Genomic DNA, 13271 nt, shown 5'->3' with positions numbered 1-13271 from the left:
AAAATATATTTAAAAACCGAAATACCCTCTGATCTGTGGAATATGGCGAGGGTCCCGTCAGCGAGGGCGACCAGCACACGACCTTTCACATGTCTGCAATTAGAAAAGAGATGAGACTGCTGCAGTGACAGAACATCCCAGAAAGACTTCTGAACTACACAACATTATGCAAACAATAACAACGAGCACTTACACCAGGCTGAGCACAGAGTCTTTGAGTTTGATGGAGTGGAGGCACTTCTTCCAGTTTCCAACCGCTGAGTGGACGTAGAGCCTTGAAGGAGAACAGAGGCAAGATACTGCAGAGCAAAACCAAACTGCATACAGAGTTCAAGAGAGTATGTATAAAGGATGGAAGATACAAGCACTCTTTCTGGTTCTTTTGGGGAAAGAACCAGAAATGTGTTATATTTTTGTGTGGCTTCAGCAGAAGTTAGGAGTACTTCTGCGGAGCGACTTACCAGCCGTTCTGGGCCCCGAGCCACATGGTGGGGGCCACGCTGGTGTAGTTCCCGGTGTCTTCACCCCCGTCTTCAGACTCTGAAGGCTGGGAAGATTCCTCTTTGGATTGACCTGAGCTCCTGTGGGAAAACACGAAATACAAACTTATGTTTCACAATTAAAAACAACTACAACTGCAGTACTACATCTTTTACTTATTCTAACAGTTTTCAAAGCTTCCCCAATCACCATTTCACTTCTGTAATTGTCTTCTATATGTTTAGAAAAAACGTATACATTGTCATTGAGTTGAACATAACAACAAATTATAAATATAATGTTTTAATGCTGGTGGTAAGTAAAATATATTTGTTTTGCTCGTTGGGTAGTATCACTCCCAGCAGTGCCAATGCTGGAAAGGTTATAGGGTTTTATGTTTAATGGTAAATTAAATGCATTTGTAAATAACTTTTTCTAGTGTTTGCAACCACTCAAAGGCGCTTTAACAATATGTCAATTCACCCGTTCACACACATATTATATATAGAGACAGACGCTACCTTTCTTAACAGGAGTGACTAACATTCACACAAACCATTAGCCATGCATTCTGTAGCAATGTGGGGTTCAGCATCTTAACCAAACTTCAACATGTTGACTCAGAGGTCAGGGATCGGACCCCGGACCCTCCTGAGTCCCAGGCTCTGGCTCCCACCTGTCCGAGGCGTCTGAGAGGCGGGGCGGGGGGTCGGTGAAGACGTGCTCAGTGAAGGGTCCCGGGGGTCCCGACCTCAGCTCTCCGTGGCTCGCCGTGGACTCGGGGACCTCGGTGGCCTCCGTCGCCTCCTCAGCCGACTGGGCGGGGTGGATCTTACCATTCATGGGGGGGGTGGTGGGGGCTGGGGAAGCACAAGATTGTTGAAATTAGAGCAGCGCAGTTTAGAACACATTACTAATTGTTCATATTTGTACTAATATTGCTATTGTGATACTACTTGCGTTATATATTTGTATTTTATTGTTTTGCACAATTCAAAAAAGACACAAACATAACAGATAACGAATGATAATCAGTGCAGCAAGAGGCAGAAAACCCACTGGGCTTATTGTTAACATTTCAATAATGTACAATTCAATAATGATGGCAAACTTTATGAACAACAAATACTAAAATAACAGACATTTAAAAAAAGAAAAATAGAAATATGATAAGTTTACGAGTGTGTATATACGGAACAACAGTTACGAAACAGTAGATACATGATCTCTCAGGCATGATCTCTCAGCCATTTGAGAGTTTGGTATTTGAGGAAATCTAATTTTTGGGAACATTATTCACATAATAATACAAATAGATATAAAAATAAGGATCTGTACCAAACAAGGATTTTTTAATAAGCTCAGATTGATATTCTCAAATATACAGATATTAACAAATATTGCGTTTACTGCGATTTGGATATTGCGATAATGTAAAAAACTGTGCAGCCCTAGTATAAATAATACACAAACCAGTGGTCTTAACACCGCTCTGTGATGATGATAACGTGCAGGAGCTTTGAGCCCACCTTGTCCTTTGTCCATGATGGGCGTGTCAGTGCGTGAGGAGCAGTTGCTACGGGCAACGCTGCAGTTGGTGGCGCAGCCGACCAGCGTGATGCCGGCCAGCATGCCCTCCACGCTGCCCGAGTCATCGCCCGCCCCCCCGACCCCCCCGTCACCGGGGTCCAACACGATCTCTCCGGGGGGGTAGTCGTTCTCACTGGCAGCTGGACACAACAAACACACACATTAACACACACTTTCTCTCTGTAAACACAACAACAAAGTATTTGCAGTACATATTCAGGAGTATTCTTCGGCGGAAAAATAAGGCGCAGGTAAATACACTTTTCTGAATCAATGATACAAATCCGATGACAACTGCACTCACACACATGTTGATTCACAATCTGATGACTAGCAGTAAAGAAGAGATGTCTGTCTGCACTTTGTGTTTTTCAGACTCTAAAAAAAGACAACATTTCAGTAACAACTCAATTAAAAATACAAAGGCCTCGCTGTTTAACACACCAGATGTATACATTTGCAACTATAAGGTTTTTTTTTAAATGTTGACCAATATCACCCAGATGAAAATGTACCTACCTTGCTACCTTTTGGTGAACCTATGTCAAATCTACTGATGCAAATAGTTAAGTGCAGTGAAATGAGCACCTTAGTGTCTCTGGTGCATGCTTTCTTTGCATTATTCAAAAAGAAAACATGTACTGTAAGCAAGAGAGCCCACATTTCAGCAAATGCCCGTGTCGCGCCTCTGCCTCACACCAGCTCTCCGCCTCACCTGGCACGCTGGAGATGCAGAGCACGTGGGCGTTGCAGACGTTGAACTGATCGACCAGCGAGCCGGGCTGGTTGGCGTCGATGATCACCACCTTACTGGCAGAGTGGGTGCTGGTGAGGATCCACACTCTGCTGCTCATGGTGTCCGTCTCCTGCAGCTCCTTCGACTGGGGAGGGGAGGGGGAGGAGAACAGGGTTTACCACAATCACAACAACTGAAAAAGGACAGATGTTCATGTCCTAGATAGTTTCAACTCCATGCAGGCTGTTAATATGATTCTTCCACCTGTATGACTCATTTCATAATGAGTGTACAATACCAGCTTTGACTTTACTCAGGTAATATGACAGGTGTTACTCTACCATCCTCTTCTCTGGGGAGGTGTGGCTGCTCTTCCTGCCTCCTCCGTTCTCCTCAGCATGCAGAGGGTCGCTGCCCCCCGACGGAGCTTTGGCTAACTCCGACTCCTGGCAGCTGGCCCTCCATCCCGTCAGGTCCACACCTGCTGCACACCACAACTACCAACACACACACGCATATTTGATTAAAGTTCCGCCGTTTTTATTATTTGTATTCCGGAGCAAAGACTGCGTTGTTCTAATGAAGCCTCATTGGGACTTAGTGTCACCAATCCTCTTGTAGTCATATGTTTTAAACTCAGAACTTTTCCTGATTCTGCGTCAAAGTGTCAGTGCCCAGAGAAGATTGAACATGCCGATACATTAGAGTTACTGTTGTTCATCATATCCCATAACACGTTAATCCTCTGAACTGCTCACCTTCCTGTTGGGGTCTTTCTCTACGAGAGGACGGCAGTACACCGGGACCGGAACGTTCTTCATGCGGTTGTCCTCCTTCTCGGTTGGCAGCTAAAGAAAGAAGGTAATAACACAATGATGAAATAAGTGAATTATTATCTGGCTCCTTCAAGAAACATCCAATGTTATTATCCACTAGTGAGGACTTTCAGTGTTTACAAGCGTTGCATGTAAAGTAATGTAAGATATATCATTCCACTGTAGAAAGTGCTGTCAATGGACATGTTTGTTTCTTTGGCTTTTCTACAATGGGTTTATGAATTATTCACATCTTCTCAAAATGGTGCTTTCAGATAGAATCCTCTTTTTGATTATGGCACTAAAATGTAATATCTATGTCTGAATATTGTACAGTTAAACTTTTTTTTTATTTAACCTTTATTTAACCAGATATTACATTGTGCACATTAGGACAGGCCTTTTGTATTTTTAAAACTCCAAAGCAATATACTAAAAACAAGAAAAAGAGAACTGTCTCTTGACTTTTATGCATTTCCAGAGTTCATGGCAAACTATTACTCTTACAGTGTTGGTGCAAACTTTGTTCCATTTTTCTTTTAAATAGAGCTGACGGTCTCTCAGTTTCCAAAGCAGAGAAAACCCTGTCTGGGTTATCTGTGTATGTTTTAGGAAAGGCTCCACTTACCTGTTGTCTCTTCAGCGGGCTGTCCTGAGCGGTTTCCGGCAGAGCTCCAGGCTGCGGGAGACCAGAGTTAGAGACACCTGATTCAAACACACACCTCGCACCTTTTTACTATTCATAAAAAGGTGTGAGCATGTTTTTAACATCAACACATTCCAAAAAAAGACCCCAACCAACAATGAATTGATCCTATTATTTGAATGGGCTCAAACCAGAGTCAACAGGAGTTTGAGATTAGGAGATTATGTTCCAAAAATATATGGCTATAAATAACACGTGGTGGTGGTGGCGAAGTCGATAGGGACCAGTTCAAGTCCCGGCAAGACCAAGTGCTACCGAGGTGTCCCTGAGCAAGGCACTACACTGCTCCCCGGGCGCTGTTCAAAATGGCACTTAACTTAACTTGTTTTGCAGGAGTAACTTCAGTGACACACAGAGTGAGAGATTGTGCTGAGTTTTATACTAGGTTATTTTTTATTTAAAAAATATTTTGTGTGACATCCATAAAATAAACTTCAAAACCTCATGAGTTCGCCACGCGCTCACTAAAAGTTAAATAAAGCCAAATTATTTCACAACCTTTGTATCGGATCATAATTCGTTTTCATGATTTATTGACTGTTTCTGTCAGTAACTTATCCACATCAGTGAGCTGCGGGGTTATTCTACATGTATAAGGAGATCAAGAGGGATAACAGATGGTTGTGTGTGTGTGTGTGTGTGTGTGTGTGTGTGTGTGTGTGTGTGTGTGTGTGTGTGTGTGTGTGTGTGTGTGTGTGTGTGTGTGTGTGTGTGTGTGTGTGTGTGTGTGTGTGTGTGTGTGTGTACCTGTTTGAAGCGAGACGGCACGCTCCAGCCACACGCCTGCATGATGCCGTCGTCGCGCCTCATGTGCTCGCGGACCTGCCGGTACTGTTCACGCCGCTGCTCTCGGCGGGCCAACAGTGCCGAGTCGCTGAGGAGAGACGCAACACCGTTACTGGCCAGTCTGTGAGCAACAGGCGGAGGGAAGAGAGGAAGAGAGGAGGAGGAGAGAGAGAGAGAGAGAGAGAGAGAGAGAGAGAGAGAGAGCGAAGCGTTAGCAGCCTGGCCAGCCAGCAGCAAAAGAGCTAGAGGAAAGCAGTGGTTATCAGCACAAGTGGAAGTCAACTCTATTCTAGCTCAAGCCAAGCCATTGAATTAGATCACACAAGAAAATCATAAAATATTTGTAAATGTTCAATATTATAACTTTGTGTCTTTATGTGAGTGATAGATCTATCGCCAAATGTACTTCTGTCTGTGTACCTGAGATGTTACAACACATATATAACTTGAGAAGGATACATGAAAACAAACTCTCCAATTCAAACTCTGCCATCTCAAAACAGGAAGGTATAAAACATTTTTTTAAATGTTGGAATAACAATTCAAATTATGCAACTATAGAAGCTCTACTATTAAAAATAACTGCATCTTTCCAAATCATCTTGTTCTTATAAAAGTTATACAATAGCTAAAACAACATGTTACCGTTATTCAGAATATTTCCTTTCACGTGCATGAACACATTTGTCTTAAAGGGATGTGAACATCCTAAATGAGAACAGTGTGAATGAAACCTGCCACTTCTATGTTGAATTCTGAATAAGCAGCTTGAAGTGTTCTACTCTCCAAGCTTCTGCAAAGCGAGCAAGCGACCAGGCGTTCAGGCTACAGCAGAGTGTGAGGCAGGTAAGGACGGAGGTTTTAGAGCGGTTAGCTTTAAAGAAGTGTTCTATCTGGTTCCTGCTCACTCTTCGGGGAAGAACTCCAGAGTGCGGTTGGAGGTGGAGATCTGGCACATGGTGTGGCTGCGGCGCTGAGAGAAGCTGGCGGGCGAGGGAGACTTGTAGTGGATGTTGACGCTGTAGTACGGCCGCTTGACGGGCGGAGGGCTGGACGACGTGCTGAAGAGACGGGCGAAGCTGGAGGATAGAGGAAGAGGGGTTTTACCTTCATGTTTCACAGATTCATTTGTTATCAATCAGGTTATTTCTAATTCATAAATCCATTATTTGTTCCATAGAAATGGATTGTTCAATTTAATATTGAATAATCCATTTCTTGCACAATTAATGTATATCTAATATCCTGCATTATATTTTGTTACTGGATATGTATATTATTTCCACATGTATATTTTTTTACTTTTTAATGCTATCTTATTTCTACTTCAGAAATATTTTTAGATTGTTTATTTCTAGTGTCTTAATTTCTCTTATGTACATTGCCTTGTTTTTTATGCTACTGCAACGCAAACATGTCCCAAATTGGGATCAATAAAGTATCTATCTATCCATCTATCCATCTATCCATCTGTCCGTCTGTCCGTCTGTCCGTCTGTCTGTCTGTCTGTCCATTCATCTATCTATCTATCTATATATCTATCCATCCATTCATTCATCTATCTATCTATCTATCTATCTATCTATCTATCTATCTGTCTATCCGTCTGTCTGTCTGTCTGTCTGTCTGTCCATTCATCTATCTATCTATCTATATATCTATCCATCCATTCATCTATCTATCTATCTATCTATCTATCTATCTATCCGTCTATCTATCTATCTATCTATCTATCTATCTATCTATCCGTCTGTCTGTCTGTCTGTCTGTCTGTCTGTCTGTCTGTCTGTCTGTCTGTCTGTCTGTCTGTCTGTCTGTCTATCATAAGGGGGACATTTTAATTTAATTTGTACAGCAAAGGGGGACATTGCTGATAAAAGGCCAACATAATAAGTAGATTTTCATATTAACTAAAGATGCAAAGATATTTGAATAATATAAAATCAAATAAGTACACATCCATGCTAATAAAAATAAGCAGCACCAGTTTTAAAAGTAAGTCATATAAAGCCGTGATGTAGCAGCCAGTAACTGCATGAATAACATGTGGAAAAGTAATTGTTGCACAGTATTATTCACAACAGTGTTGTTACAGTCAAAGAAGTTCATATATCATTTGAATAAGTTGAAGAAAAAGCTGATTCTTACAACTGCCAGATGGTGGACTTCTTTTTCTCTGACATTTGAGGACTTTCTCTGGACGCCCTGAGAGGGAACAGAGGTGTGAGGAGAAGGAAAACAATTCAAGTAGAGCCAAACTAACACAGCACACAAAAATATAACCTTTTAAATTCACAATTTAAAAAAATATACCCCTACGGTAAGATAATTAGTATAAAAACACAAAATTCTGCTTAGAACTGTTTAGTTTCCTGAGTATTGAGAGATCTTGCAGCTTTTTGGAGAGCATAGTAGACCTTTTAGTTTGCTGTATGCTTCTTGTGATCACATACGTCTTTCCTTCCCTAGTTTAAAGCTTCCTTTGGTCTACCTGATCATCTCGGTCCACCGCACGGCCTCCTGCAGCTCCATCAGCCTCTCTTTGTACTGGTTCCTCTCCATCAGAACTCGGGCCATCTCCACCCGGGTGAACCTCCGCCGCTGCGTCATCGTCACGTCTCCGTCCTGCATGGGCGATGAAAACTGGACACACATTTAGTTATTACAGAAGATGTGAAAACACAGATCTACATGCAGAGAGGTGCCCTATACTGGCAGTGGGTTACGTTTGAATGTGTTCAAAGTGTTCTTCCACTGCAACCAAACAACCAAGATGTAGAATAATGAGGATTCAATCTGCTCAAATGTGAGTAATTAAGACAGTTGAGTTTACACATAGTTACATTTTGTTTTACAGGTATTCATTTATTTTACTTTTGAAAATAACTCAGCAATGCAGTTTACTCACGTCATCGCCTGCTTCGTCCTTTGAGTCCCGAGACGCACCGAGAGCCTCTGCTCTTAACCTGCAGCCCGGAGAGAAAAAACGAATTAGGAAACTTTATTTTGACTCGTGAACATCTGGACATACACGCACCAGGTCCACTGAGACTGGGAGAAATGTGGGACCGTTTTTGAGAAGGCCTCGTGTTTTGGTAAGTATTTCAGACAAACACACATTATACTCTGTGTCTCTTCTCAGTTGTAGTTTGATCTTATCTACTTTCTTTCTATCTAAAATGACCAGCCATGAATTTATTCTGGAACCTCAAACTGTCTCAAGTATATGTAATGTAGCTTAAGATGTATTAGGTGTCATAAAGATGTTTGTTCAGCCTCTGGCACTGCGTCAAAATGAGTTAAAAAAAATCCTACTTAGCACTTTTTAGCAGTAAAACGTCAGCTTTAACTGCCTGTGAAAGTGATTTTTCTATTGTATGCACATTTGTCTATAAATACAAATAAAATAGCATACTGAAAATGAATAAGGCCTGGTGAACAGCAGAAACTATTCTAACTGAGCACGTAGAACAAAGTAACATTGTCACCTTAGAAATTACAGACGTTAAATGAGAAAAGATTTGTTTCATGAAACCAGAAAAACTGAGATCTGTATTCAGACATGTTATCCTCTTGTTCTCATGTCACAGTTTTTCAAGACTATCATGTTACTCTTCGTCGGTGTTCGTCAGCAATTACGCGGAAGGATGAATGTAATCGTCTCCTAACTGCTGCCCTGTTTCTTTATTCATTCTAATTTTGAGGGATCATATCATCATCATTGTTACGGCCGCCGTAACTGTTTTGAATGTGTTTTATGTAAATGAGCTGTGCGGTTGCGCTGAGGTCCTTGGCTACCCATCTCCTGATCCGCCCCCGAAGATTGGGATTGGAGCACGCCGGGCCCGACACGCTCCAATCTGAGCGCACATCCGGCGCACACCTTCCGGAGACGACTACAAAGCCTGGGGACAACGATCAGTCGGGAGGCTCTGTTGTGTGAACTGACGCCTCTCGCTACGTGCTCTTTGATTGTGTACACATCTGTTAACAGTGGTTAACTCGTGTGGTCCGTGTTTAGTAGTGTGGTTATGATCATTAGATATGTCTAGAGTAGTTTAGCATTTACGTTGACTGCGGTCATTTAGCTTAGCTGTGTTTTCCTACAGCCTCCTTTTCGTTAGTCTGTACCACTTTAATAGTGAGGGTTGTTTTGTTACTATTTTTGTTTATTAGTGTATATTTCTTTGTATTTAAGTAGGCTCCCTTTTTAGAGTCCTTCCTTTGTTTGGGTGCTCAGTTAAACCTGCACCCTTGTGGCCCTTTTGTTTGTTTCAAGTTGCTTGCCTTCCATTTTGTTATCCTGCTGTTTAATAAACTCCTTATAATTATTTACCAATTCCAACTGGTGTGTGTTGCATTTCCTCATCCCCTAGTGGGGACGTAACATACATGTTAACAAAAATACAACTTTGGTATGTCCACCTCCTGAGCTCCTCCTCCAGCTCCTTGACTCTGGCCTCCACTTTGTTCTTGGACTGCCGCAGAGCCTCCAACTCCTCCCTCAGCACCTCATGCTCCCCCGACAGCTCGTCCACTTTGGCAATAAGGTCATTTTTCACAATGTTGAGAGCATTTCTGTGGAGAAAAGAGCAAAAAGAAAGATATCAAACCCATTGAGATAAATAACACTAATGATAACAGTCATAAGAAGTGCCTTTTAATTAAAGATGATTTGTTATTCAGTTAAAAGGATGTTCAAGTAAAAATATATAAATGTTGAATTAAAAAAAGTATCTTTGGTGAAAAATATTAGCTTCTTAGCTAAATGTAAGGTTACGTGATGCCAGTATGTTTAAGTGCCATTGTATATGGAGATACATTAATCACAACTTGTTTCATATCCATATCAGAGACAAATACACACACAGTAATCTTCTCTGTGTCTCTTACTTGGTCTCTAGGAGCTGTTTGTTCTCTGTCAGCAGGTTTTCCACCTCTTTACCCATCCCTGAAATAAATAACATCTCTTAACCATCACAAACATCCATAAATCAATAAATACAACGATAGATAAGAACAATTAGAATCCCAAAGTTGCAATGCAGCCTTTCAGACCAGCCAATTTAATTATTTAACCCTCAATAAAAGGTACAGGATTGTGGAGGTTTTCAATCCTGTACCTTTTATTAAAGGTTTAATAATTAAATATGAAAATGAATGAACAGATTGTTGATTTGACCTCTCTCGCTAACAAGGAAACTACGTCAGGTAAAGAGGGATGTTAAATATCTGGATAACACTCATGAAACTAGACTAAACAATATTTGACTGCACATACAAATATGTTAATGTCAAGCTCAACCTATTAACTCCTAAATTAAATCTTTATTATCTTTATCATTGCTGGATATCAACTGAAAATGGTACGTGCAAGCAGCAGGCCCTGTGCAACAGAAGCCAAGCGCACAAAGTATAAGCAGAAGCTTCAACACAGAAACATTTGGAAATAAGAAACAAAAGAAAAACAAAATAGCCAAGACATTATATTATAGAAGTGCCACATGGTGTGTGCTGTCCACAGAGAAACGAGTACTTGCTGAACTCTGAGTTAGAAATCTCTGCAGGCAGATCACATATCACAACATCAAAATGACATAAAGGTTGGTCTCCATCTTTCTGGGTTCCACTTGTGTCTACTTAACGCTTAGACTGACGCTTTACACTGCAGTCTTAAAGGGGCCCTGTTCTGCTTATTTTCAGGATCATATCTGTATGTTGTGCCTCTACTGGGACGTGTCTCCACGCTTTAATGTTCAAAAAGCTCTTTATTTTTGTCATACTGCCTGTGCTGCTCCTCTTTTCACCCTCTGTCTGAAACCAGAGCCCAGTCTGCTCTGATTGGTTAGCTGGCCGGCTCTGTTGTGATTGGTCAACTGCTTAGAGAATTCCCCGCCCCTTAGCATATCACATACAATTTGTTGGAGCGCTATCAAATAGAAGTGCACGTGTTATATAGTAATGTAACTATGTTACAGAAGTAAACAAAGAAGTCCAACGAAAAATAACCTCTGATAAAGCACTTTGTTCTTTAGTTTTGGCTGTGTGTGTCCTTCAAAGACTTTCACAATTTGTTCTTGATTGTAGTGCCTCTTTACCTGCTTAGACCATTCTGCAGCTTCCTTTTTTTGTTCTAAAAATGAGCAGCTTCATATTGACAGATGTCTAAACATTACGTATGGGAGATGCGAACGTGTTTCAGAATGTTAATAAAAGCAACACAGACACAAATAAGGAACCAGAAAGATGGCAAAACGAGCGGCCAGGGAACAACAGAACAAGCATAATGTGAGCACGAGAGTAGGCAAGGTGCGCCTTACCGAAGAAATCATCGCGGACTGGAGGCAGAAGAAGAAGAAGAAGAAGGGAGAAAAGTCAAAAAGTGGAGGAAGAGGAGAGGTCATGTATCAGAGAGGAACATGTGAAGTACAGGAATGGAAAAGAGAAGACAGAAGATGCTGATAAGCAGGTATTACATTCATTTAAAGTCCCAGTGAAACATATTTTACTATATATTGTTTCTGTGAAATGATGCAGTTCCTGTTTGAACCGGATGAAAGGAGTCATTAGAAACCGTTGAGTTATATTGTAAGTATGTGAGAGACTAAAAGAAAAGGTCCATGAAGTCAATGCAGTCTGACAGCTTGTGACGATCACAAAGGATTTCAATGATTTCACTGTGACTTTAAAGGAACAGTTGTGTATATTGGGCATCTACTGTATCATCAAAGTTCAGGGCAATAGGATAATAATAATAATAATAATAAGCTGTTGTATTGTTCCTTCTTCTAATTCGTAAACACTGGTTTATACCTACCCTTAGATGTGGAGTTTAGAAATAAGAGAGGAGACCAAAGAGGTAAAAAAGAAAAATATATACCAACCAATGCATGATCAGATACACACCTGAGAACTCGCCTATGGGTGTCACCAGCAGAAGCACATAAAAAGGAAAAAAAAGAAAACGTGTGAGAAGTTATCAGATGGACAAGAAGATGGAGAAAATCCTCTGTTCCGTTTCTGACGATGAATAATACCAAAATCCCCTAAAAACTTAAATGAAGAATCCACCAGAATCCCCTTAAAGTGCGTTTGTCAAAGTAGCAAGCATAAAGTGCAATGAAGTCAAATAAATGGTAAATTAAACTTTTAAAGGATCTGTTTAAACGTGCAGCTTTTGAAATGGACTTTACTAAACATGCCTGTGCCCCAAAAAGAGAGAAGAGAAAAGTTAAAGAAATGATCAAAATAAAAATAATAAAAAACCCTGCATGGATGAGCAGCGTGGGTCGGGGGTGCAGCCAGAGGGGGATTGTATGTTTTTTCAGGATGTGACGGAGAGATAAGCTGCCGGCACAGAGAACATTTCAGCCTCAACAATGCAAAGTAAAAGTCAGTGCAGTGGCACATTCACACAGCCTCACATGGAGCTCCTGCCCTGCAATAGCACAGAGCCAAAAGAAAAGATGCCTTTATGTAACAGTCACATGCATCAGCCTGCATTTCCCTTACTTTGGACCTACTCTCAATCTAACAGTTATAATAATGCACATAACTGGCATGTAAGCTTACAGTAGAAGCCTCGAGCGTATAGGAAGAAATACTGCTACTTAGTTTTCTGTACTTATCTGTTCTTTTCTTTTGTTACTTGTTTGTGCCTGCTTTTTATATAATATGTAAGTTTGCTCTATTTACTTTAATCTGCAATGTACTTTAGCTCCTGTGAAACCGCTAATTTCCCCGTTGCGGGACAAATAAAGGATTTCTAATTCTGAAAGCGGGACAATGATCACTTCAGTTGAACGCATCCCTCTGAGTGAATACACTGAAATGTAAGAGAGATTTCTAGTGCCCAGCTTTAGGGCAGGTATTCCACTTGAACCCTTGAACACATCTAAACCTATGGAAGACACGGTCCTGTTCGCACCTAGCAGCTCGGCGCCTGCGTCTACGTCTCCGATGATGTCTGATTTGGCGTCTTTGATCTCGTGGTAGAGAGAGTCGGTGTTGATGCCGAAGGCCTCGTTCACGATGCCCTGGGAGGGGCTGAAACACACATGACGTTTAATAAACAATAGCAATAAACAAAGATATGACTTACTATTTATCACTTGTACTCGCTTCTATTGCAACTTTTGGTCCTAAGACTTGTGGTAAA

General features: G+C 41.1%; 1 protein-coding gene across 18 annotated transcripts in view; it reads right to left on the bottom strand.

Annotated features, from left to right (window-relative positions):
- The window catches only part of mapk8ip3 (mitogen-activated protein kinase 8 interacting protein 3), a 31840-nt gene that overhangs the window by 5690 nt on the left and 12879 nt on the right, over positions 1–13271 (bottom strand). For 5 of the 18 annotated variants that reach the window (XM_034089380.1, XM_034089388.1, XM_034089381.1 and 2 more), the window contains 19 exons: positions 13041–13159; positions 12020–12031; positions 11434–11451; positions 10007–10064; positions 9539–9691; positions 8022–8079; positions 7605–7756; positions 7262–7318; positions 6022–6192; positions 5075–5234; positions 4250–4300; positions 3565–3654; positions 3148–3303; positions 2786–2951; positions 2010–2210; positions 1157–1340; positions 462–581; positions 194–274; positions 26–93 (listed from right to left, as the gene is read on the bottom strand). In XM_034089380.1, the coding sequence (XP_033945271.1) occupies positions 26–93; positions 194–274; positions 462–581; positions 1157–1340; positions 2010–2210; positions 2786–2951; positions 3148–3303; positions 3565–3654; positions 4250–4300; positions 5075–5234; positions 6022–6192; positions 7262–7318; positions 7605–7756; positions 8022–8079; positions 9539–9691; positions 10007–10064; positions 11434–11451; positions 12020–12031; positions 13041–13159 (2075 nt within the window). The remainder of the gene's footprint in view (positions 1–25; positions 94–193; positions 275–461; positions 582–1156; positions 1341–2009; positions 2211–2785; positions 2952–3147; positions 3304–3564; positions 3655–4249; positions 4301–5074; positions 5235–6021; positions 6193–7261; positions 7319–7604; positions 7757–8021; positions 8080–9538; positions 9692–10006; positions 10065–11433; positions 11452–12019; positions 12032–13040; positions 13160–13271) is intronic. The other 13 variants (XM_034089383.1, XM_071204071.1, XM_071204073.1 and 10 more) reach the window with 6 other exon arrangements.

Source organism: Pseudochaenichthys georgianus, chromosome 8 (assembly GCF_902827115.2).
Source record: "Pseudochaenichthys georgianus chromosome 8, fPseGeo1.2, whole genome shotgun sequence".
NCBI lineage: Eukaryota > Metazoa > Chordata > Actinopteri > Perciformes > Channichthyidae > Pseudochaenichthys > Pseudochaenichthys georgianus.
This window is presented reverse-complemented; position numbering and strand designations above follow the sequence as displayed.